At 42.6% G+C, this 27,065-nt stretch overlaps 1 protein-coding gene across 5 annotated transcripts in view; it reads right to left on the bottom strand.

Annotated features, from left to right (window-relative positions):
* The window catches only part of LOC106645306 (serine/threonine-protein kinase DCLK1), a 491,248-nt gene that overhangs the window by 115,941 nt on the left and 348,242 nt on the right, over positions 1 to 27,065 (bottom strand). For 3 of the 5 annotated variants that reach the window (XM_089598004.1, XM_089598008.1, XM_089598017.1), the window contains one exon: positions 410 to 673. In XM_089598004.1, the coding sequence (XP_089454130.1) occupies positions 410 to 673 (264 nt within the window). The remainder of the gene's footprint in view (positions 1 to 409; positions 674 to 27,065) is intronic. The other 2 variants (XM_089598005.1, XM_089598014.1) reach the window with 2 other exon arrangements.

The raw sequence follows: 27,065 nt of genomic DNA, 5'->3' as shown, positions 1-27,065 counted from the left end.
AAATAATACGTTTCTTTCCTACTTTGGGCGTTTTCTATTTTTGGACACTTACTGCGCCTTCAGTGAGAAGAGAAAGGCTCGCATCTAGTCGCATTCAACCAGCAAAAGTACAAGGCATCGATCAGACTTTGCTTCGCAGATTTCTTGGGCTTAACGATTGCCCTAGCAACATGAGTCACTACTAATAAAAACTGTTCAGAAGAGTTATTTACACCATAAATCATGTGTTACTACAGGTAATTTTTAAATGTACCATCAAATAGAGTTTAAATTAGTGTCTTGAAAAAAAAAGATGAATCAAATTTTCACAAAAAAGTTTTAACTATTGTAGCCTAACGTACGGTAATACTTGTACAGTATTTCTATTAGAACTGCTAACAAAGCTACTTTATTTTATACACTACTTTACCATACACAGCTTTAACATTACCGATAGCCACGAATGATCAAGAACATCTTCTGCACTAAATCTCAGTTCCGGTTGAGCTTGTAGCATATTTAAAATAAGCTCTTTGGCTGATGATGAGATGCTGTCCCAATACGGGGAAGTGAATTCATACTGTCCACAGAGAATTTTTTCAAACAATTTTTCTTGTTCATTATCCGTAGAAACGAAAGGTGGAAAGCCGCATAAAAGTATGTACAAAATGACACCAGCAGCCCAAACATCAATCTGCAAATAATACACAAACGTTAACTTTTCAATAACTTCTCCATAGATACATAATCATAAGTACTAAAATAGAGCATTTACTAATTTATGACATCGTATACGTATAAACTAGTAGTAACCTTTACTAAAGCAGAAACGTACGTACATAATGCATAACATAACAGATTTAAAGATTTAATATTTACTTTCAACAAGTTTATAAAGAGTAAAAGGGCCTAGCCAGATAAGAGGGGTAAGACTGCCTAAGCTATAAAAAATTTGAAAAATTCATGCATGTAGTTTACTGCAAAAAAAATTTTTTTTTAACTTTTCCAGACTCTAATCCACTCATTAGTTCGCTGTAGGTCATAAATGGTGAATTTTGGTTTTTTAAAGATATCTCCACTATTTCTCGACCGATCCTAAAAATTCTTATTTGAAGTTTAAGACAAAAATAATTCATATTAACTAAAAATTTTTCAAAAAATTTGGCGCCAAATTCAAATTTTGGGAAACATTCAAAATTTTTAAAATGACGTACTTCTGAGAGTCTTATGGGTACAGACTCAAAAAAAAAATTAAAAATTGTATTATATTATATTCTATTGCTGTGAATTTTGCCAGATTTTTTGAGACTTGGCAACTTGAATAAAAAAAATAAAAACCGTTTTTTCACCCATTTTTTCGCTGTAATGACTTTAATATGCCTCAAATGAACTATAGAAAAAATTAATCAATTATTTCTTGGTACTTTACTCAAATTATTTATACTTTAGAATACTTTATCAAGATGTATATTTTTGTATAATTTTATATAAAAGTAAAAAAAAAATTTGTACGATGCATGAAGTTTAAGATAATGTAGAAAAATAATCACAAACCGAATTTGTTCAACTTATGATACTTAGGCACATAGCAATATGTAATGTAATTAAAGTTATTTATTTTTACGAACGCACTAACTTTTAAATTTTTCATAAATTTTTTAGTAGCAAATAAAAATACAAAAAAAAAAATACAAATTTTTTATATCTTTTTTTTAATTAAAAACAAACCTACAATATGTCCAACATAGTTAAAAAAAAATGAGTTTCATTATTCATCAAAATTATGACCAATTATATCTGTTAACATACTTTTACTTAACTAATTGTACATCTAATTTTTTGAATAAAAGAATAACTAAAATATAGATGTAAATGATTGAAGAACGTATTCTAATCTTCGTCACTGTCGTCGTTAATTACAGGTATTACATCATGTTGAAGAAAAATTTGTGATAGTTTTTTAGCTGGTCTGATTATTTTAGACTGATATCTTGCATGTGCTAAGTAGTAAATAATTGATGCCACGTGAGAACAGCCGATTGTTCTCATGCCGTTTGCGTACTCATAGCAGTATCTCTGTATTAAACTGTATTTAATAGTATGTGGTATGTAGTCAATAAAGCAATTGTATGTCTTCTTGGAGATGTGTCGCGATTGAACTTTAAACTAGACAATTGTAGGTTTCTCTTTTAAGTATTCTATATCAATTTCTTGTTTTCATCTATAATCTTTGCCAGATATGATACTGCTTGGTGTAACTGGTAGGTTTCTGTAAATAATATTTTTAAATCTCTTTCGGTCATTTCTGGAAAATCTTCAAAATCACGAGACTGCAATTTAAAAATTTACTTTTTCTACGGCTCCATTTTTTAAATTCTGCTTTCTCAGCTAACGTATTTTCTTTGTTCTTGTGACATTCTACTTGCGATAACACTTCACTTGTGATAAATGTATTTGCATAAAATCTCTTACCAAATAAGTTATTTAAAAAACCCACTATTTTACAGTAAGTTTCTGCATCAGGAAGTATTTTATTATCAAACTGATTATGGAAAACTTCCACTTCTAACTTATTACACCATGTACTGCTTCTACTACCCATCGAAATATGGTTACTTATCGCGCATAATTTGCTTCAGCTGCTGCAAGTTGTTTTCTTTGGCCTTTTAGCGATGGCTTTAAAACGTTGAAGCCTTTTGATTCTAAATGATTTACAACTTCTCGAAAACCGCGATCAAAAATTAAAATATAACTTTTTTTCAATAAGTTCTTAAGACTTTTATTGTTTTCCATTTTACTTCTAAGAATATAAGCTGTTTGAGAAACTCTTCATTTATTGAATACAGGGGAGGCGGACCCGGCGACAATGAATAGCGCACTTTTCTGCGTGCTGTGCTCCACTGATATTGTTGGTGGCCTAGCTGTCTCGAGCGGCTTACTGGCTGCTGACGGTGTGGCTTGGCTGGCAGAGGCGTGTAGCTGGCCAGCTGATGCGTGAACCTGTGTGTCAAGAGACGAACTGAACTGGTCCCATGATGCCAGTGGCAGCGGCGTAACGAAGCGCCGAGACGATTAGGAGGGGGGCCCGACCGACAGTATATCGTTGAACGAAACATCCCGCCCGCCTCGTTCCAGAAACGAAACTTCAAGTCCCGCCCGCCGTATCCGGAGCAGTTTCGCCTCCAGGCGATGCAGACTGAGAGGCGGTCCGGGTTATCACCGGAAGCAGAGTGACTTTCGTGATTGGCCTGGTGTATTCTCCCGTCACCGTTCGGACGGTCACAGCGCGTACGAGGCCGTCCGGGCCAGGGTGAACGCCAGATATGCGGCCGAGAGGCCAGCGGCCGTCGGCCGAGAGCAGAGATGAGTCAAGGATTGCTGTTGAAGAGTATTAAGATACTCCCGACTCCATCGGGCCCAGAATTGTGCTCTGATGCCCCGGACAAGCTCCCAGTGAGCCAGATGGTCGAGATCCTGATCAGGTGGCGCGGCCTCAATGATTGAATTGAGGGGTGCTCTGATGAGGAAGTGACCAGGGGTCAGAAAGCCCAGGTCGTCCGTGTCGCCCGACAGTGGAGTGAGGGGTCGGTTGTTGAAGACAGCTTCGAACCCAACCAAGACGGTTGAGAACTCCTCGTACGTCAGGTGCCGCGAGCCCATGACTCGTTGGAGATGACCTTTGACGGACTTGACCGCGGCCTCCCAAAGACCTCCAAAGTGAGGGGCCCCAGGTGGAATAAAATGCTTCTCGATACCTTGATGCACTAGGGCACCCGCGACGAGGTCCCACCGGTGCTCAGCAAGACGGAGCGCGTCGTGCAACTCGGTATCAGCTTGATAGAAGCACGTCGCGTTGTCGCTCCAGAGTTCAGACGGTTTTCCCCGGCGACTAGAGAAGCGGGTGAGAGCCGCAAGAAAGGAGACGGTTGATAGATTGCCTACGAGCTCCAGATGTAGTGCCTTCGTGGACGTGGAACGGCCCAGCATAATTAATCCCAGTGCAACCGAAGGCGCGAAAGGGAGTCACTTGTGACCTTGGGAGAGGAGCCATCAACTGGACATCTGATCGGGCTTGGAGGCGAGCACAAGTAACGCAACTGCGTAGAAAAGCCTTGACTTTCCGGGAGCCACCAATGATCCAAGCACGCTTGACGGTGTACGCGCTGGTGGTGCGAAAGCCCCTGTGGAGCGCTCGGTAATGGGCCGACGCGATCGTAAGCGTGGCGAGAGGGCAAGCGCAGTCAAGGATGGGTGGGTGTCGCTCTGCGAAGGTCATCTCGGCGTGCTGGAGGCGACCACCCACACGCAGAACGCCGTCTGTATGGACGAAGGCTGCAAGCGATGTCAGTGGGTGCCACTTGAGAAGGGCGCGGCCTGTGCGAAGCAGTGCAAGTTCATCAGAGAAGGCACGCTGCTGGCTCAAGCGCACGCAAGCGAGGTAGGCATCGATCAACTCGGTAGCCGTCGGTGCTGAGAGCATCGGTCGTGTAGGGGCTCGGCCGTGATGAAGTCTCGCCCACCGACGCAGGTAAGTGAGGGTGCGCAGGAGGACGCCTAGATCGGAGAACAGTCAGAGAAGGTTAAACTCGACCTTTTGCGTGACGCTGCAGCAGCGAGGAGGTGAGGGCTGTGGCGGCTGGGTGGGCTCCTGGGGCCAACGATCAGGGCCTTCAGACAGCCAGGAAGGGCCAGTCCACCATGTCTGCTGGTGGTGTAGAGTCTGGGCATCGGTGCCTCGAGACGCCACATCGGCAGGATTGTCATGAGTAGGTACATAGCGCCAGATGTGCGGTGGCAGTACCTCCTGGATGTGGGCGACGTAGTTGTCGACGAGAGCGTGGTTGGTCGGCTCGGCGGATCGGAGCCAGCGTAGAACGACTTGGGACAAGCGTAGCAGTGCTCAATAAGGATGTTCCACTCGCTGACGACCAAGCGCAGCAGTTTCGCAGCAAGCAGCGCGGCACGCAGCTCAAGGCGAGGGATCGTCATGCGGGCCTGGGGCGTGGCTGACGGCTTGAGGCTTCGGATGGGCGCAAGTTTCGTCTTGGCCAGCAGAATGTGGCAGCGGACTTGCCCTGAGGAGTCCTGCAGCTGGGAGTACACCACCGCGCCCATCGCGCGGCGGCTGGCGTTTGAAAAGGCGTGGAGGTGAATCTTCGACGGAGCCAAAGATCCAATCCAACGTGGAATGGAGAAGCCTTGCATTGATTTCAGCTCAGTGGTGAAAGCTGACCACCGACGAGCCATTGATGCAGGTACGACCTCATTCCAATCCAACCGGGCGCGCCAGAGATCCTGCACAAGGAGCTTGGCTTGGAGTATGGTCGGCGCGAGCCCACCGCAAGGATCGAAGAGGCTCGCGAGACAAGCAAGGATGCTCCACTTGGTGTCCTGTTCTCGGGCTGCCGGGGGTGTGAGCCAGAAAGTATCCGAGGCTGGGTCCCAGCTGACGCCAAGCTCGCTGACGAGGCCGGCGTCACTGAGTTCACGCCACATAGGGCGCAGGCGAGCTTCCTGGGTGAGGTTAGCCAGAAGTTCGGCGTCATTGGCGACCCATTTCCGGAGTGGAAATCCGCCTGAGCGCAGCAGGCCGATTAATTGATCCCGAAGCTGGCGGGCCGTTTCGAGGTCATCGGCACCCGAAAGGATGTCATCCGCATACCGATCGTTCATGACGACAGGTACAGCGTCCGGCCAAAAGTGTCCTTCGTCATGGAAGAGTTGTTAAATCACACGCAGTGACAAGTAGGGCGAGCAAGTCGTGCCATACGTGACGGTGCGCAGTTAATAGTGTACAGGCGGCTGACTCGGATCAGGGCTCCAGACGATGCGCTGAAGGTCTGCGTCTCGCGGGTCAACCTAGATTTGGCGGAACATCATCTGGACATCGCTGCAGAAGGCGACGCGATGCTTTCGCCATCGCAGCAGGACTGTCGGTAGTGCGGCCTGGAGTCTCGGCCCGGAGTGCAGGATGTCGTTAGGCTGTAGCCGCTCGAGGTTGGGTGCGAGGCGTTAAACACGACACGCAACTTTTGTCCAAGGTCTCCGTGTTGCCAGATGCCGTGGTGTGGGACGTAGCAGACCGTGCTGCTCGGTGCGGAGAGCTCTCGGCTGGAGAGCCGCTTCATATGACCGAGGGCGAGGTACTCGCTCATAAAGCGGTTATACTCGGTCGCCATCTTTGAGTCCCGCTGGAGGCGACGGTGTAGAGATCGCAGTGAGGCCAGGGTGCTAGCCAGGCTATTGCCGAGGAGCGGTGCAGCATGAGGCTTCATAGGCAAACGCACGATATAACGGCCGTCCGCGTCGAGCCGGTAGTTGACGAAAATCCGCTCGCAGTCGATGTCATCGGGCGCGCGGCGGCAGACGAAGGGCACCTCTTCTAGTTCCCAAAAGCGCTGGAGTAGCATGATGAGCTCGCGATGTCAGGGTGGAGCCAGCTCATCGTGCAATGTCGGACACGCGACGGCCCTGTCCAAGGAGCGCCCAGGAGCACACCCGACTAGAGTCCAGCCGAGTGCTGTATACTGACCGACGATCTCTCCGCACTGACGGTACCCAGGGCGCAGCCGACGGCTGTAGACCTCGGCGCCGATAAGAATATCGACCGCACGAGGAAGGCCAAAGTCGGAGCCGGCGAGGTCCTGCAGGCTGGCCCAGACTCGCAGGATGCTGGGGTCGAGCGGGGCCGCAGGAGTTGAAAGACCAAGGTGGGGTATGCACAGCGCCTTCAGATGCAAACTGGGGGTACCATCCCCTGGCATCAGGCGCAGGCTGGCGCGGAGTGTCGACCTTACGGCGTGTTCGCCGCCAATGCCTGATACGCTGGTTCTAGAATCCTCCAAAGGGGCATTCAGGCGGCGAGCGAGCTTGAGAGAGATGGCCGAGATCTCAGAGCACGGGTCGAGAAGTGCTCTCACGGTGACGATGGGCTCCCGGCCGCCGCTGAGTTGGACAAGCGCGGTTGGAAGCACCGTGAGTCATTGCCGGGACTCATCAGGAGTCTTAAGGACATCGGAGCTGGTCAGCTTCGCATGCCTGGGTGGGTCCAAAGATCCTGGAGCTTCGGACCGGCGCTTGCGGCTGTCGTACAGCAGACTGTGATGCGCCGCCCGGCAGCGCTGGCAGACCGACTTGGAGGGGCAGTCATGCAGGGAGTGCCCTGGCTTCAGGCAGTTATAGCATAACTTCTCCTGGAATACGATGTGCATCTTGGCGGCTGGATTCAGATCCCGGAACTGACCGCAATGCCCGAGATAGTGGGGTTCGTGACAAGCCGGGTAGTTCGCTGGGGCCTCCTGGGTCGTGAGGGAGCGGAAATTGCGCCCTGCTTGCATCAAGGAGGGCCCTCGTGAACCGGCGGAGCCAGCTGAGCGCGCTAGATGAGAAGCCTCTCCGGAGCTGAGAGTGCGGCATCTGCGCCACAGAAACGCAGCCAGCATGGTAAAGGTGGCTCAGAAATCACCGGGCACGTCGCTGAAAATCTCCAGCTTCTCCAGCTCGTCTTCTCAAGCACATCTTGTGGTGGCGTCCATGCCCGTTGCTGCAAACGCGATGAACCAATCATCTCAGGAGGCGATAGGGCGGCCGAGAGCACTAAGCTGATCGCGATGACGTTCAAGCGTGTCCAACAGCGCTTGGAGACCTCCAGCTGACTCGTCCCGCAGAGGCTTGATATTGCAGAGCGCCGCAATGTGGTCCTGCAGGAGGAGCCGCCGATGCTCATAGCGGGCCTCGAGTAGGCTCCAGGCTGTTGGGTAGTTGGATCCAACGATCTGCACGGAGTCCAAGACGGCCTTGGCATTGCCTTGAGTGAGTGACTTTAAATAATAGAGTCTCTCAATGTCCGTTAGCTGCTTGTCGTCATGTATGAGGGCTCGGAACAGGTCCCTGAAGGATTCCCAGTCCTCTCGTCATCCCGAGAAGGGCGGGATGGTGATCGTAGGCAACTTGGGCTCACGATGTGGTGCCGCTTCTCCGGCTGGGCGGATTTCCCCGTGGGCTCCGGGTGGGGCTAGTGCGAGCCGAGCGTCATACAGGTGTGACCAGGCATCGACGAAGTTGGCCTCTGCGGCGGCGTATATGTCGTCCGCGGCGTCGCCGTGTTCGGTGGTTTCTGCGACCAACAGACCCACATGGTTGACTTAGAAGTCATTCCAGTAGGCATCCAAGAGCTCAAGCCGAGCCGTGACGAGGCCTGGGGTCCAGTGGCTTGTCTCGGTGGCCTTTACAGCGGCCATGAACCGAGCGATGACGTCGCCAAGCCGTTGTTGAATGGCAAACAGGGCTGACCCCTGTCCAATTTCCCTGAAAATCATGAATATAATGAGTTCGACGTTGAATCATCAACGGAACTCGAGGCGGACGCTTCTTAATCAGTTATAAGTCACTCTGCTGAGCCAACTGTTTTGTAAGCGAGGCGACACGGCACCAGGCATTCGGAAAGGATGACTACTCTGCGAGCGAGGCAGCAAGGTGCCAGACGCTCAGTTGACTGCATAAAATCCACGACACGGGCCTCACGGCAACCGTGGTGGTCTCGAGTGCGCGTGCACTTGTTAGCAGCAGTCATGCGATGCGGGCAACATGGCGGCCGTGGGGGCTAACTCTCGCACGGCGAGCAGCCAAACCTCAAATCCGCGACACGGGTATCATGGCGGCCGTGGCGGTCCAGAGCGTGCGAGCTTCAGTCGGCGACGCCTGCAATATGGCGGTGGCGGTGGCTAACGCTCGCACAGCGAGCAGCCAACACGGCGGTCCCAAGCGCGCGTGCACTCGCGAGCGCCAGTTGGCGACGCCTGCGATATGGCGGCCGCGGTAGCTGACGAACGAGAACCACGGCCACCACGCAATCCGTATCATGGGCAGCGTGGCGGCCATGACCTCTGGCTACATTAATTAACGCGCGTGGACGTGTAAGACACGCGCATTAACACAAGACGCAGGACTTAATGCGCAGGGGCGTCACAACCTAAATTTTCATGGTATGGAATGGGCTTCAACATAAGTATGGGGTGGAGAGGGGGGGGGGAATTTTCATCAATTTCAGTATAATTCACTGTATAATCAAAATATTTAAGTGCAAGTGTATCAATCTAAGTTCTTAAACCCATATAACCAAAAAGCCTAGTTATACTTGAAAAATTGTTTGTTAATAAAGGTTAGTACAAAGTATAAAGTAATATTTTTACAAAAAATTTCTTTGGTAAAAATTTAATTATTCAAATATCGCCTTCGGTGATATAAATATGGATTTATATTTATTAAACTAAAGAGTAACACGCATTTCTCGCTGTTACTTATGTTTACTCTTTACTAGATTTAAAATGTATTTCGCGCGCACAGGTACACACTGGCAGCGTTTGCTGAAAATGCGATGTTCAATACGATATTCGATATTTCGATTACAAAATTTCAATACTCGATTGCATTATAGTAGTCATGTTTACACTGCAAACAGACCTTAATATGAAATCCAACCCCAACATACTATTACCAGTATTTTTTTTTACATGGAGCTAACATTCTCTTTTTGATACTTTGGAACTTCTCATTTTATACTAAAATCTATAAATAAAAATGAGAAAATTTCTTGTTTCACTCAGTTCCCGTAGCAAAGAGAGTGATTCTCCAAGTAACGAGCTAAATAAATCAAACGGTATGCTGCATGAAAGTGAGCTTTTTGATAATAAGGTCTCTGAAAGTAATCAAGATAAGTTGAGCAGTGATTATTATTCTCTAGGTAAATTTAAATTTGTTACTAAACAAAAAAAAAGTTTATTGCTTATTTTTATCATTATTAAAATTTAATGCAATTTAGAATCAACACCATCGTCATTCCCTAACTGGAAAAAAACATATAAGTGGCTAGATTCTAATGCTTTTGGCAAAGCAATTTGTACCACTTGTACATATGCCGTCAATAACAAATTGATAATTGGGCAGAACAAAAATACTAATATCTCGAAAAAAGCATTTGTTGATGAAGGTTTCAGTTGCTGGAAAAATGCAATTTCGTCATTCAAAAGCCATGAGAATAGTGAATTGCACATGCAGGCAGTACATGTGACTATTTCAAATCAGAAGAAACAGAGTATCATGGATCATCTCAGTACAGCAAAAAGACAGGAAATGGTTGACGCTCGAATAGCTCTGAATAAAATTTTCACGACTGTTTTGATGTTAGCAAAACAGGGTCTTGTTCTAAGAGGGCATGATGACGATGGATCGAATTTGATCCAGTGTTTGAAAATGAGGGCTGAGGATGTACCTCAATTGAAATTATGGCTAAATCGTAATGGAGATAAATATCTCCATCACTCTATTATTAATGAGATATTACACATATTTTCTGAAGCGATAATGCATCGAATAATTAGTGAAATCAAGTCAAATCAGTATTACTCAATTATGGTGGATGAGACATCTGATTTTGCTCGGCTAGAACAAATCTCAATTTGTATTAGGTCAGTTTCTGAAGATTTAGCCGTAAAAGAATATTTCATGACGTTTTGTGATACAGGTGACACAAAAACTGAAACACTGCTTGGAATTATAACCAAATATCTCTCTAAAATAGGCCTTGATATACATAACTTAAGAGGTCAATGCTACGATGGGGCTAGCAACGTCTCTGGGAGAATAACTGGCCTTCAATCTAGAATCCGAGAAATTGAACCACGTGCTCTGTATGTGCATTGCTCGGCTCATACCTTAAACTTAGTTGTACAGGATGCTCTTGAAGATATACCTTAGGTAAGAAGCTTTATTGGAATAGTAAAAGGTATCATTAACTTCATACGAGACTCTCCAAAGAGATTACACGAGTTTAAAATATGTCAACAATTTCAATCTGGTGAACATCATACTGCGCTATCTCCATACTGTCCTACAAGGTATACCAAGTCAAAATAAAGAAATCCTAATTTTTTTTATTTATCTTAGTGCGATTTTTATATTTTTTATTAAAATTAAATGGTAGTTTTCGGGACCGCCCTGGAGAGATGCACATTTGTGATGAAAACTACCATTACACTAAAAAGTACTAATTTTAAAATTTTGAAATTAACGACAGTGACGATTGATTATATTTAATCAAATGATTTTATGGCATACTGTCTAAAATTTGTTTATTTTTTAACAAGATGTGTACAACGTTTCAATTGTATATTGACAACCCTTTTTAAGTAAAATAAACTGTAATATTCGATATAGCTTACTTTTTACTTAAAAAGAGTTATCAATAAATGACATAAAAGTTGTACACATTTTGTTGAAAAATAAAAAAATTCTTGACAGTATGATATCAAATTATTTGATTTAATAATTATATTGTATAAACTTTAATCTGTTTCATACTTATACAAACAATTGCATCATTGATTGAAGAAATTGTCACTATAATCATAATTACTCCTTTTTAATTGCAAAAAATGTCTATCTTTAAAAAAAAATTAATTATAATTATTAAAAAAGCGATAAATCTTTTCAGATGGAAGGTAGGAATGAAGTCTCTAAAATCCCTACACCTTCAGGATAATTACAAGGCTAAAATTGAGTTTTTTGATTCAGTTAATTCTAATAGACACACAGATTCTAAACAAGCTGCTTAAGCTGCGGGATATTTACAAAATATGCTGTCATTTAATTTTTATTTTTATTTGACTGCAATAATTGAAATATTTTCACCGATTGAAACTTTAAATTTCCAACTTCAAAAATCTGAATTGTGTGTGAATGAATCCCATGAGAAGGTTAAAATATTAACTGACGTTTTAAAAGAAATGAGGAATTCTAAATTCGATAAGATTTGGCTAAAAGTCACTGAGGGCATTCAAGTTTTGGAAATCGGTGAGCCAACAGTCCTAAAAGAAGAAAAGTTCCTAAGAGATACGATTCCATCAGTGAGTCTCACGTTTTTCAAACTCCAAAAGATTATTATCGGAAGCAATTTTATGAGATAGTCGATCAAACACTTATGTCATTAAACGAAATATTCAATGCAGATACGCTCAAAATTTTGAGCAGGTTTGAGAATTTCATTATTGGCAAAAGTAATGTGTCTATAGATGAAATTACAAATTTTTATACTTTTTCTACAAAAAGCAATAGCATTACAAACGATATAGATCCAGAAAAGCTTATTAAACAAAGAGATATTTTTATTGACCTAGTAATGAGGGAAAAAATTTCTATAACATCTTTAAAAGACGTCATAGCATACTTAAAAGATAACAAGGCCCTAAGAGGCATTCTTGATAAATACTGTAAGCTTGTGAGACTTCTTCTCACTGTTCCAGGATCATCTTGTGTTAATGAAAGATCATTCTCTGCTTTAAGTCGTCTAAAAAACTATTTATGGAGTACAATGTTAGAAATGAGACTAAATGATGTTCCTATAATCCACATACACCAAGACCAAATTGAAGAACTTGATGTTGAGGCATTGATAAATGTTTTTATCAATCGTTGTAGTAGGAGACAATCTGTTTTTCAAATGTAATGATAATTATAAACATTTTTACTAAAATATTTTATCACACTTATTTCAAATTATTTGTGTATTTGATGATCCTTAAAATTTTAATTTTAAATGAAGTGCTGTAAGTATTTTACTTGATATCCTTTGAAAATTACGAGTTTTCTCATTTTGTTTGCTTTTATACACCATTAAAGCCATCCAATTTTTATTTACTGACGTCCTCAGATTTTATGCGAGAATTCACGCAAAAATTTGGGATACTTTCATAGGTATGGAATTCCTTACCATCACATCACCATGGTATGGAGCGTTCCATACCATCCATAGTGGAATCGCCGCCCCTGTTAATGCGTACTAACATCGTGCCGGCTTTCCTCTCCTTGTTGCTGAATCCGGCTCGAAGGACCAATATTTGAGAAACTCTTTATTTATTGAATACAGGGGAGGGGGAACCAGCGACAATAAATAGCGCACTTTTCTGCGTGCTGTGCTCCACTGATATTGTTGGTGGCCTAGCTGTCTCGAGCGGCTTACGGGCTGCTGACGGTGTGGCTTGGCTGGCAGAGGCGTGTAGCTGGCCAGCTGATGCGTGAACCCGTGTGTCAAGAGACGAACTGAACTGGTCCCGGCACAGGACGTCGATGCCAGCGGCAGCGACGTAACGAAGCGCCGAGACGATCAGGAGGGGGGCCTAACCGACACTATATCGTTGAACGAAACATTAGCATCATTTTTGTTCCCTGAAAACGGTTTAAGCACGTCAACGATATATTTATCCGTCGTACAGACTGTAAAAGGCCTAACAAGATGATTTTTTTTTTTGACCGGAATACGATTTCCTTTGATATTTGATGTTAGTACTTTTCTCGTGTCTAAGGTAAGTACCATCTGCGATCACAATAAGTTTATCACTACTGTTATCATGCACTTTTTTAACATTAATTACAGTGTATTTATTAATAAGATTGCTTCTACAAATAGATTTTAGCCCAAAACTATTCGGTATTACATCTTTTTCAAAAGCTTTTAAGATAGAGGCACAGAAATCGGGAACTTTTTGTGGTCGTTCAAGCCCCAAAATAAATGAAATAAGATTCTTCGAGTTGGCACTTCTTAATTTAAATAAGAATACTACCAGAGCTTGAAAAACGTTTCGGCATTCAGAGTCTCTCATGTTAACCAAGATATCACACAAGTAGTTGTTGCAACACTTTAGTAGGGGTCTGCTTTGACGAAGCCAAAGTGTTGCATGTAAGTATTTGTGAGGTGAAAGTGTGAAAAACTGTTGAGCGGAGGGGAAAACACGCGAAATCTAAACGCCGCAGAAAGAGAAAGAGAGAAAGAGAGAGAGAGACGAAGAGAAAAAGAGAGAGACGGAGAGAGAAAGAGAGAGAGAGACATACAAAATTCTGGAGACGCTGAGAGCGATAATGTGTAATATAATAAGTATTCTATTACTTACGAGGTATATTGCTTCGACGCGCGCAAATTCATCTCGCAATTTGTCTCTTTGTGTTAGTTGAGTGAAAATGAACGAAGTCACTCTGGGAGGCGGCTGATTATTATGTGATAGAGGATAACTTATGTTTCATAATTTTAAAAATGAAGAGATTGGTTTATTATATACGAGAGTCAGCACATTCCTTAAAGTAAAGCAACGACTCACGGGGGAAAAAGTCGACCAATCACAATTTCTTGCGAAAAGATTAATAGCAGAAGAAAGACGCTCAGCCCTCAATATCGTTTCAACATTAACAATAGAAGTATTACATAAGCTCATTTAATAAGCGTGCTTAGATGCTTGCTACGCGTTGCACTCGTTCGCGGATCACACATTCGTACTATGTGTGGTAGCGCCTGGAGTAGTAATTTTCAATCATTATCGATCAATATATTACTCAAAAAATTGTATTTTCTTGTCTTATAGTGTCGAATAAGAACCGTGAGTGACATGTTTAAACATGGTCTTTTTAATAATGCAATCGTTCACAAAACTGTTGTAAAAGCTGTTTAAAAATTTGTCGATCGTAATTATCCATTGGCAAAAAATATCGTGTGGTGTTATCGTGCTTTTGTTTACTTTCAGTCATTAAAAATTTAGTTATACCTAGTAATAAGGCAAATGCATGATGATACACTTGGGGACGAAGTACTTTTCAATACTGATACAAACACAGAATGTACACCGCCCACTATGAGTGGTAAGCAGACTGTATTACTATATTAAGTGATGAGGTATAATTTTTACATTTTTACTTGAAGAGAAAAATCCACAACCATCGACTAGTGGTTTAAATCAACCGATATACGAAGATATGAGTGGTGATGATATAAAACATTCAGACACGGAAAAAGCAAGCCAAAAAGAAAATTGTATTTTTTTTTTTTTTTTTTTTTTTTCGTGGAGGGAAGGGAAATGCATTGAGGCACACCACAGGGACAACGGTAGTGTGGAACTCGGTGGATTTTTTTTATTAGACCACCCATACCTACTAAAACGCCCCCCCGCCCATGCCACGTGGCTTTTGATCCACCCCGGAACCGCGTTAGCATTACTTCAGGGTGGAGCCACCAGGGAGACCATCGCGTCTCACAGCGTTAACGAGCTTACTTGCCACCATTTGCTAGAGGTGCTGATGCTCTTGAGTCCTAAAAAGGACTCGGGGTCCCTGAGGACTTGCACCTTGTCTAGCGCTTCATAGTAGGCCGCCTAATTAGCCAGCACCACTATAAACTTAATGCTTTCCCTTGCTGATAGGTAAAAAGTATCCAGCGCAGCGTGGGTCCACATAAGCCTGTTTTTCAACACAAGGCTTTTTTGCCTCATTTTGATCCTGCTTGGGCCTTATCCTTAGCCTCTTTTAGGGTTCTTCTAAATAAAGGGCAGCTCTCGCTGCCTGCTTCGTGCTTGTTGTCCGTTGTTAAGCAAAGGAAGCACCATGCTGGGCCTGGACACTCTTTCTTCCGGTGGTTTGAGTAACCACACCGGAAGCAAAGCTTCGATCTGTTTTCGTTCTTACAGTTGCCTGAGACGTGTCCATATCCCAGGCATTTGTAACATCTTGTTACTTCGATTCTTCTTCGAATTCGGCAGCTTACAAAACCAACTCGTAACCTGCCTTCTTTTTCTACTTGTCTGGCAGTTGCTTCGTCCACCTTTATCAACGCAAGCCTCTGTCCCCTGGCATTTGGCTTTAAAAGAGCTACTTCTGGCTCCTGGCTCTTAATAAGTATGTCTCCTTTTTTTGTAGTGACAAAACTTTGGACTGCCACTTTAGCCTTATCAGGGTCAAAGTTCGACTTCATCGTCCTCAGCACCTTTGCAAAGGTCTGCCCTTCGGCCATCTTCACTACTACTGTTGTTGTCGCATCCACTTTATTCTTCTGGCTTGTTTTTTCGTTTGGGAGAATTTCTTCTTGTTTGCCACTGTCTGTTTTCTTTTTCTTTGGAGGCATGGTTTGCTGGCGTTTCTCGGGGCTGTCCAATGGGCTCCTGTTTCTTTTACTACGTTCTATTTCCTTTAGGGCAGTGTTCAGGGTTCTTTTCTGTACCTGCCATCGAAACTTATCTCGCCTTTGTTCCCTACACTACAGGGATTGGAATGACGACTTCCAAGCATTTGCATACACTTTTTCTTTATAAAGAAAGCCTTTTCTTAGCACCTCTGCCTCTTGAAGGTGTTCAAGCGCGGCTTTTAGCCCATTCTTAACAGCGTTCACTGTGTTGCCGTACTTATCGTAGATTAATTGTAGCGTCTCCGTTATATCTTTCGTTGCTGATTGGACTCTCTAAGCCAATTGCTGTCAATTAACTCTGAGCTTAGCACCATCTTCTTTTTGATAGGCAAGCTCCTCCCGGGTCTGGTTGCTAAATACTGACACGTTGCTGTCCTCGGTGTCGTTAGTGCCTATACTTGACAGGCTTCCTCTTCGTCCTTTGTCTGTAAGAAAAGGCCATGAAACATTTAGCAGTCCCTGTTGGCAATGAGACACGTCTTTGTGGCCACCCCCCCCCCAGAATCCGTGGGGCCTCCGACAGTCACCCGGGCTTTCACCAGATCGAAACTGCCGGCGGATTCCCTCAGAGAGGTTACCGCCTGGGGTACTAGTTTTGCGATGACGTTTTTCATTTTGGCATCTTTTTGAGTGTCGTACTGACCCGCGAAGCCAGCACTACCCTTTTTTTCTAGAAACAAATATTTGGAAAGGGTTAAAACCAGGGCAGCAGCCCTCTCTGTTACCAGAGAAAATCGCTATTTGCTCGGGCCGAACGGGAGTCGCCACTCTCCCTCAGTCCCACCCGCGGAGACTGCCCTGGCGTTGCGTAACAAGTTTAAGAATGGTGTTTGTGTGTAATGTATGTATTTGTTGATACACAACGGTTATCCCAGCAAAGAAACGGCAGGTGTACAGTCCCGAGACCACGCAGACAATCCAACAAAACGGGCTGGCGTGAGGCACTAAGGTGCCGCCATATAGCCTCTTCTGTGGTAGTAAGCCTAGATTAGTTGGCCCACCACGTCTTTTTTGTTTATGAGGCATACAGCCATATCAGATGTGGTTACCCAGACTTACCTGGGCCTCATCATCCAGCTTCAACCGCCACCAGGCCTCCAACGCAAGCCCGGCAAAGGACCCGCCACACGCAACCCAGAACAATCCGTAAGTGTCCCTGTGTTTGTTTAGTGAGAGTGTGTGATGCATGGTTCTGAGAAGAATGTTTTAACCAGCGCTTACTTCTATATACGACGGGTGCTAGTTTTTGTTGGCCCGCATCAAGCAATGGAGTGCCACCCTCGGAAGCAGCAAAAAGCGAAAAACAAGGAGCAAAAGCAGAGCCGGCCCACGCATCCACATCGATGGAGGCATGGGGCACTAGTCCCCCGTCCACATCACCGCAGATACACACGCCAACGCCACACACGCCTCCCGATCCATGCCCCCGACCACCACCACAGAGAGCCACCCCAGCTGCCCATCGTCACCTCATATTTGAAGAGGATGCCCCTATCCGCCACCCGGGAAAACGCCCGGTATGGAGAAACTAGCGAAAACCCCACCCAGGAGATTGTAGTAGTATCAGTAGTAGTAGAAGTAGTAGTAGTAGTAGTATTAGTAGTAGTAGTAGTAGTAGTAGTAGTAGTAGTAGTAGTAGCAGCGACAGTAGCGAGGATGATGGTAAATATTATGAGATGCATCTTTTTCTTTAGTTATTTTCAAATATTCAAAATGTTTTTTAAGAATTACCGTTGCAAAATGACAAAGAAGATCATCCACGTTTTATTATCGAAAACATAACAACTAGACGATATCGTCGATTTAATTATGAAGGACGAGAAATTCAAGATAGATTGGCGAGACCACCCCCCAAATGTTAATTTATACGCATGGCTCGAGGATTGTATGGATGGTTTACATAATTATTTAGTCGAAAAAAGTAATCCTGAAGACTTTATAAGTAATACTATAAATTCTCAAATGTTTCATCACGGTCCGTTGTGGATATCTTTTAGGCCTACTCGAAATTTTATTGTTGAAGATTTATGGGATGTTTTGTTTATTGCCGTCCAGAGTTCGAGTGACTTTGAAATCGATGACAGTTTGTCAATTAATTGTTCCATTATAAGTAGCATCAGTGGAAGACGTGTAGCCTTGACTCAAAACAACGTACGGAAAAAATAAATATTAACCAGCAATAACAATGATAATCTTTGTTTGCCACGAGCTCTAGCAGCAGCTTACGCTTTCGTCGTTCGGGGACAAATACGCACAGGTAGGCTACATAATTATTGGAACCTTATAAGACGCGATTACGGGCCCACTCAAAAGAGAGCTGCCGAAGAGCTTTTGCGATTAACAAAGATTTGTGTGCCTGATACAGGGTTTGGCCTCGCAGAAGTTTACGAGTTTCAAAATTTTTTTCTACTCACAAGACAGCAATTATTGATTATTCGTTTCAAATTTTTGGGCGTGGTCATCGGCCCCTGTACGATGGTACTCGTTTAGTTTTAGAGACTCAAGAACAATTCGTTTATACGTTACGATTAATGTACTATGAAAACGCTGAGCATTACGAGCTTGTTCTGAATTTGATCGGCGCAAGCGGTAGTTGCGGATACTGTATACCGTGCAATGAGAGTTATTGGCGTATCGAGAATCACAGATGCCCCAACAAGTGCTACAAGTGTATGCAATCTCCTCTATGCGATGTGACGGGTCCATCAAAAAAGTGTGATTCTTACCACAGATTATTTTTTAACTTCAGGTGTTTTTACAATCATTTAAAAAAGGGTTCGTATAATAAATCTTTTACCGTTTGCGAAAAAATAAAAATTTGCCCGTTATGTTGCAAAACTGTGCGAATATAAAAAAAGAAACATCAACATCATTGCGGTATTTCTTTTTGTTGCAATTGTAAAGAGTATTTACCCGTAAATCATCAATGTTACATTCAACCGTTAAAATTGAACAGCAAAAAAACCTAATTTTTTAATATTATTCTACGATTTTTAAACGCAACAGACGACACCCACCGTGGGTAATGAGGAAAAAAAAATCCACGAAGTAAATCTGTGTATTGTTCAACAAGTTTGTAATGCTTGTAGCAACGTACAAGATATTTCGATGAACTGCGATCATTGCAGTATTCGAAAATATATTTGTCAAACTAATCCAATCAAACAGTTGGTAGATCTTGCTTTGGATCATCAAAAATATTTTGACAAGATCATTTGCATAGCACACAATGCACGAGGATTCGATGCTCAATTTGTTTTTAAGTATATAGTGGAAAAACACGGCGAAAGCGTAGTACCATCCGTTATCATGAACGGATCAAAAATAATATTGATGGAATTTATGAAAATAAGATTTATCGATAGTCTTAATTACTTTCATATGCCTTTAAGCGGCTTACCTAAGTCGTACGGTTTGTCGGAAATTGAAAAAGGTAATTTTCCACATTTTTTTAACAAGCCTGAAAATCAATCGTACATAGGTCCTCTAACGCCGCTCGACGTATATTCACCTGATAGCATGCACACGAAAGATCAAGATCAGTTTTCAAAATGAACAAGTAGAAAAGAATTATATATTTGACTTTAAAAGTGAAATTATAAAATACTGTAGGCAAGACGTGAAAAGTTTAAGATTAGCTTGCTTAGCTTTTCGAAAAACTTTTATAAAATTCGAGGTGGACCCTTTTGGGGAATGCACAACAATCGCTTCGACCAGCATGCGTGTGTATGAAAAAAAATTTCTCAAAAAAATCAAATTGGTATAATACCACAAAGAGGTTACAGATTGGGCTAACAATCAATCTGAAATAGCTTTAAAATGGCTTTATTGGATAGAAAAACACGTTCTCCAGCGATTCATCCAACACGTTGGACACTGCCGAGAGAGACGCTTACCAGGAGGTATCCTCGTCGATAGATAATGTACTTCTCAAGATGGTGTGCATGATCATCGTGGAATCGTATTACAATTCCAAGGTTGCTTTTGGCACGGCTGCCAACGGTGTTACCGAATAAACCGAGATACCATTTTGACGACCAGAGATACAATGGATGATAGATATGAGAAAACTTGCACGATTAACGAAAAGATGAGAATGTCAAATTATGAGTTGATAAAAAAATGGGAATGCGACTTTAACCGAGAAATACGTGAAAACGAAGAACTTTTAAATTTTATTCGAGAAAATGAAAATTATTGGAGTAGAAAACTATTGAATCCACGTGATGCATTTTTCAGTGGTCGAACAGGAAACACTGTCAAAATGTACGATTGTCAGGATGGAGAAAAAATGAAATACGTTGACGTATGCTCTTTGTATCCATATATTTGCAAACGAGGTGTATTCCCTGTTGGTCATCCAACGTTATACTCGAACAAAGGGGAATGTAAAAAAATAATAGTTGACAATAATGATATTTCCTAAGTAAATAAATTAATTATAAGTGACGTGCTACCACCTAGAAATTTGTATCATTCTGTATTACCGGTGAAAATGCACGATAAGCTTATTTTTCCTTTGTGCCGTACGTGTTGTGAGAATATGATTGAACAGCACTGCACCCACGACGATGAAAGACATCGCATTCTAAGAGGTACGTGGGTATCCGAAGAAGTCAACGTGGCTGTTCGCGTAGGTTATATCGTTAAAAATGTTTATGAAATATATCAATATCAGGTAACACAGTATAATCAAAAAACGGACAAAGAAGGATTATTTGCACATTATATAAACGAGTTTTTTAAACAAAAAACACTAGTTTCGGGTTACCCACCTACCTGCATATCTAATGAGCAAAAGGAATTCTATATTGACGAAATTCGTAGAACTGAAGGAATAAATCTCGACAAAAATGAGATAAACCTCAATGCTGGCTTAAGATCCGTTGCAAAATTATTACTCAATTTTTTGTGGGGTAAATTTGGTCAACGTGAAAATTTGACAAAAACTGAGGTGGTGACGGTCCCAGAAAGATTAATGGAATTACTTACGAGTGCAAAAATCGATGTTAATGGTGTTTTACCCGTCAACGATGATACATTGTACGTTAACTGGAATTATAAGACTGAGGCCTTGACGTCATCACCATCAAGTAACGTTGTGGTTGCCAATTTTGTGACGGCACAAGCACGCTTAGAGCTTTTCGAGTATCTGCATTTTCTAGGAGAACGTGCTCTCTATTACGACACAGATTTCGTTCTTCATGTTTTCCGAGAAGGACTGGACGATTTACCCATTGGCATGACACTAGGCAGTCTCACTGACGAATTGGCCGTTAAAGGAGTTGGCACATACATTTCTTCGTTTTTATCCGGTGGGCCAAAGTTTTACGCACATAAGATTAAAAAAACCGATGGTAGTTAAAATTATGATTGCAAAGTGAAAGGTATCAAATTAAATTACAGCAATAGTCAAAAGATAAATTTTGACACGATTTATGAGCTTGTTATGACTAATATTACGGAAATAAAATTGTCGAATTTTTCCATTCATCGTACAATTTTTCACGATGCAGTGACTTAACCGGAGATAAAAACATGTCAACCAGTTTACAGTAAAAAATAAGTCAACAGCATGACCACGAGTTATCCGTATGATTACCAACGTGATGTCGCAGGAGAAGGGATATAATACATCAGAGTAGGGGAAAACACTCACTCGGTCGAGGTACGACAAAGCTGTTAGTTAGTTGGTTCATTTCCCTTTTTACAACCGATGCATCAACAAGTAAACGACAAGATAGGTTCGAAGCATAGCAAAGCAAACGCTACATCCACGAGCTCTAGGAACGATGATGATAATTGTCGAAAACACCTAATAGAAAAAGCATGTGAAAAAAAAATAAAAAATACGTTTTTCAAAATAATTTTCTGATTCCGAAAAAAAATGGATACAGAGTCATGGAAGATAGTTAATCCAATTGCAAAAACCGGTCCTTTTCAGGACCAACACATTACTCATTTATACTAGGTAAGAATGTAATTGATTACCTGATACTCGTATCGGTGATGCGTCGGATGTTTAATGCAATACAATACATATTTCAAAAAAGATGAGATCAGCACATTCTTCACCACGAAACTTAAACCATGAACACAAAAATCATCCTTACGTACAAAAAAATGTATTTGATCGCTTTATACTCACGTCAGCGCATTCTTGAAACCATTGCGACGAATGTTTGATGAAACTTGATACATACTTCGAAAACTGTGACATCAGCACATTCTTTACCACGAATCTTTAACTTTGAAAAAAAATTATCTCGATGTCAGTTACTCGTGCAACTTCAACCTCAAAAGTAGCACGAATAAGGGAGAAACTTTGTAATAAGGTAATCTTGATCACACGCAATAGGTGCTCCAACCGCTGCGACGTTACAAGCCAATTGGTCGCCATCCATGAGCGATGGTCGTGCGCGGCGGTGGCGGCGGCGAAAAGAGCTCGATTGGCTGTTGAACCGACGAAACGAGCTGATTGGTCGCGCGAGCCGCCTTTGCGCTAGCCTTCCAAAAGCGCTCGCGGTTTTGCGAGCGGTTCGCGGAGGCCCCCGCCGCGGTCAATCAACTTTTCGACAGAGTTTAGTTGGGCAGTATGGATACGCGATGGCAACATCCGTGGACGGGTACACTAAGTGGACCCACAGGTTGCGAAAAAACTGTGTTTGTTAGACGGTTTTTATGACACATTGTCCGTATGAGTGATACTCGATTCGAGCGAATCATTTTTTGTTACGGTGAGTGGCAGTCTGGTTAGCGCTATCTCGGGAGTACTATTGAGTTTCACGAGGGATTACCACAAAACAGCGATTGGGTGGGTGATCATAGATCAAAACTGATTATTATTGACGATTTGATGCGCGAATCATCCGGTAGTAGCGGTATCGTCGATTTATTTACTAAAGGTAGTCATCATAACAATTTGAGCGTGATTTTTATCACGCAAAATATATTTCATCAAGGTAAGGGTCAACGCGATATATCGCTAAACTCGCAATACGTTTTCATCTTTAGAAATTTACGAGATCGCGCTCAAATACAACATCTTTCGAGGCAAGTGTGTCCAGAAAATCCTCGGTTCTTGCAATAAGCTTATTGGGACGCTACTTCCCGGCCATTTGGTTACCTTTTCTTGGACCTCTAACAAAATACACTGGACAATTGTCGATTTCGAACTTGTATTTTTCCGGATGACAAGTATCCGTACGTATACGTGGCTAAGAAACAGATGAAAGGAAGCGACACGACGAACCTTGTTCCAATTGTATCGTTGTAATGGCACCAAAGTCACGTTCCCTGTTTGGTGAAAAGCATGTCGCTATTTTGAGAGCTCTTGATCATCTCGACACTGAACAACAGCAAGCTCTGTTGCGCAAAGCAGATAAGACGCTAATCAACCACATTTGGGAGTGTGCATTGAACATTCTCGAAGGAAACGTTTCACGAACTGCGGCGCACAAAAAATGCTTGCATAGACACGCCAGCGTTCTCAGAAAGCTCGCGAACGCAAAAATTCATCCGTCGTCAAAGAAAAAAAATCATCGTACAACAGGGAGGAAGTTTCTTACCTGCTTTGTTGGGTCTGCTCCTCGGAACGGTGTTGTCGATGATTTTAAAAAATATGGAACACGTAAAAAAATGGTTCTTCTGCCTCAAGAAAGCGTGGATCGATTGCGAAGCGCGTTCCTCAACGATGGTCTGAAGTTTGTGCAAACGCTGGGCACAATAATGAGTCAGCTCGACGCAAAAATAAACGACATCTTGAATTTACCGTATACCGATGAGCGAGGAAAATGGAAGAAATACCAACAAATTTTACATCGATATTTGCACCTTAAGAAATTTGACAACAAAAAAAAACGACATGCTGACACAATCACGGAGAACACCAAGGTATCGCAAGATAACGATCCCTCTGACGACGATGTCGACTAGGATGAAAAGAAACGTAAAGAGGAGGAAAAGCAGGATACCGAGGTTATCGAAAGCGTACCAAAAAAGTTTCGTCAAAAAGCTGCACTTATCATACGACGATTGCGCGCTACTGGTAACTTTGAGTGAACCAATGAACATACCGTCATCATAGGTGGCGTTCGCATACCACAGTCGAACATTGTCGATCTGGTGAACGACGCCTTGAGAAACAGAAAAAAACGCACACCGGTGGGCCGTGATCAGTTTGCAGTGGCACTTTGTATGGCAAACATTCCGCAAAAGTGTGTCAGAAACGCTCAAGTATTAAAATTACTGATCGACGACGACGACGACGACGACGACGACAAATCAAAATTACCAAATAGAGTCCGAGATCTACGTAGAATAGTAGAAGTTTTCTTGATGAAAGTGTTGCTGAATCAACGACGTCACCGAATAATAGAAAAAAATTAAAAGAAGTTGTGCCTTCGTCGATTTAAGTACAAACATGGCGTCGATTGAGCGGAAAAGTGACCAAGGCGAAGAAACAGAAGTAAAACTCGAGGAGGAGGGAAAAAATAGTGCTCTCGACGCTATAATCGACTTGCTACCGTTTAAGATGCATGTACCTGGATACAAATTTTGCGGTCCTGGAACGAAGCTATCAAAGGGTATTGAGCACGGTAATGTAGGTATAAATCCCTTGGACGAAGCACGTCAGCACGATCTTGCCTACGCTACGGAGAAGAAAGGGTCAACGTGTAAAAGCCGATCGGGCGTTGGCTAAATTTGCGTTTTCGCGTATGCTTGCCGAAGAAGCACCACCGGATGAGCAAACAGTCGCTTGATTGACAGCATACTGCATGTGTAGCAAGATTACTTTCAGAAATTTTTTTTGCGCATCAAGAGAGCCATTGGCCCTAGGTCTAAAGAGAAGAAATAAAAGAATAATGCATAAGACATTGCAAAAACTTTACTACGAAGCTGCGCGACCAACTGCATATGCTGGTGGAAACAAACTTGTAAGTGCTGTAAAAAAAAAATTTTTGCGATCGAACGTTATTAGTTGGTTAGAGAGTCAAGATACCTATAATTTACATAGACCTATGAAAAATCGCTTTCCCAGAAGAAACTATAACGTGCGTAACTTTGGCGACGTGTGAGAAGCTGATTTAATAGACTTGAGAACCTTAAAAAATTACAATAATGGCTACGCTTATGTTCTCGTTGTCATCGATGTCGTCAGCAAATACGCTTGGGCGGTACCTATCAAGGATAAAACATCAAAAAACGTCACCAAAGTATTTCAACGTATTTTATCAAGAAGCGACGATTGTACAGCAATGTGTCTCCAAACGGATAAAGAGAAAGAATTTGTACGTCGTGAAATGCAATCCTTTCTACGAGAAAATGAAATTAAATACAAGGTAGCACGTAGCCCACAGACAAAGGATGCAATAGCCAAACGTTTTATAAGAACTATCAAAGAAAAGAAAAGAATGGCGATACTTTACACACGCAAACAATCGACGCTTCGTAAACATTCTTCCAAGTATAATAGAGTCATACAACCGCACGAAGCATTCGTCAACAAAGATGGTGCCAGCTGACTTTGCACAATGTTGCACGAGCACGAGGTAACATAAAACAACGATATGATAGACATATTAATAAAAATCCAAAGTACAACGTTGAAGATTTAGTTCGTATCAGTAAGACGAGAAGTGTCTTTGCCAAACGTTACGAAAGCGGTTGGACTATAGAGTTGTTTAGAATTATACGTATCTCTTGCACGCGACTACCTCCAGTTTATTTTTTCAGAGATTTGGCTGACGAAGACATTGACGGTTTCTTTTACGAGGAAGAGTTAAGCAGAGTACGAAAGGAATTGAGCGAAAGCTTCTTCGAGGTTAACAAGATATTGAAAAGTCGAGGTAAAGGACGTTCTAAAGAACTTTTCGTCAGCTAGAAGAGATATCCTGAAAAATTTAATTCCTGGGTGTAAGGTAATTATTTTAAAGATATGAAATAAAGGACGACTTTCACGTTGTGTTGCCTAGCAACAGTAGCATGCAGTATTATCCTGATAATACAACTACGCACTACATGACGAGATTACCTTAGCAAATTAGTTTGCAAGGTCAATGGAGTGTTGGTATAACAGAAATTCAATTACCATTGACGTTTCAACATGCGATAAAAAATACCAAAAGAAAAATTTTCCTACAATATATGCCACGACTACACAATAATGTACGTACAGAAAGTCCTGTGATTCATGTAGATAATTACATACGACCCGGTCTATACACAAATATCAAAAAAATGATACAAGAAATCAATAGTTTCGATACTACACGAGATCGCGTCGTTTTCAGTTTGGAAAGGGGTGGTTACGTAGTGGCTAAGTTAGTCTGTTCCGAAACAGTGCGCAGTGAATACATGTTTCGATATTTAATATTGTCCGAAAAATTACGTAAAATCTTGGGCTTTGAAAGTACAACGAGTCTTTTCTTGGAAAATAATGAAATTCGATCCATTCATCTAGCAAATCTCGCAAATGCCTCACCGTCAATGCTCATGATTTACAGCGACCTCTGTGAACCGTACATTGTAGGAGACGTTCAATGGCGTTTGTTGCGTGTGGTGTAGTTGGATCTTCAAGGTTACGCGTACGGTTGTGTTAAAAATAAAATTTTCTCACCACCTATGTATAGGTATATATATATACCATTATTGTTTAACTTCTTTCACAACATTGAAATCGATACAAGGGACCCGACCGGTGCCCCCATACCATTCGACTTTGGGACACTGATGGTAACGCTTCACTTTAAACGAATCGATGAAAAATCATGGATCCTTACGAGGACTACTTTATTGCATAAAGTGGTGGTGGTGGTGGTGGAAGTCTGACCACAATTTATGGAGACAGTGGAGAAGGTGTTGGACGCATTTACGTTGGGATCCCCTATTAACGAGAACACGGAGGTATCAGATCGTTTCTTGCTGGAGTATTTCGACGAGTTTTACCACTCATCAAACGAGGTGTCACAGTGGTTGGCAAAGAAGCTGTTCGTGCAGGTACGAACATTATGTCTGACGATACTGCTAAAAATATATCTTTCAAAGAGACATTCCACACTCGCATGATGGAGTCTGGTAATCCGCTGAA

Source organism: Copidosoma floridanum, unplaced genomic scaffold (genome assembly GCF_036245765.1).
Source record: "Copidosoma floridanum isolate Cflo_tuat_1 unplaced genomic scaffold, Cflo_Japanese_pri ptg000004l, whole genome shotgun sequence".
NCBI lineage: Eukaryota > Metazoa > Arthropoda > Insecta > Hymenoptera > Encyrtidae > Copidosoma > Copidosoma floridanum.
This window is presented reverse-complemented; position numbering and strand designations above follow the sequence as displayed.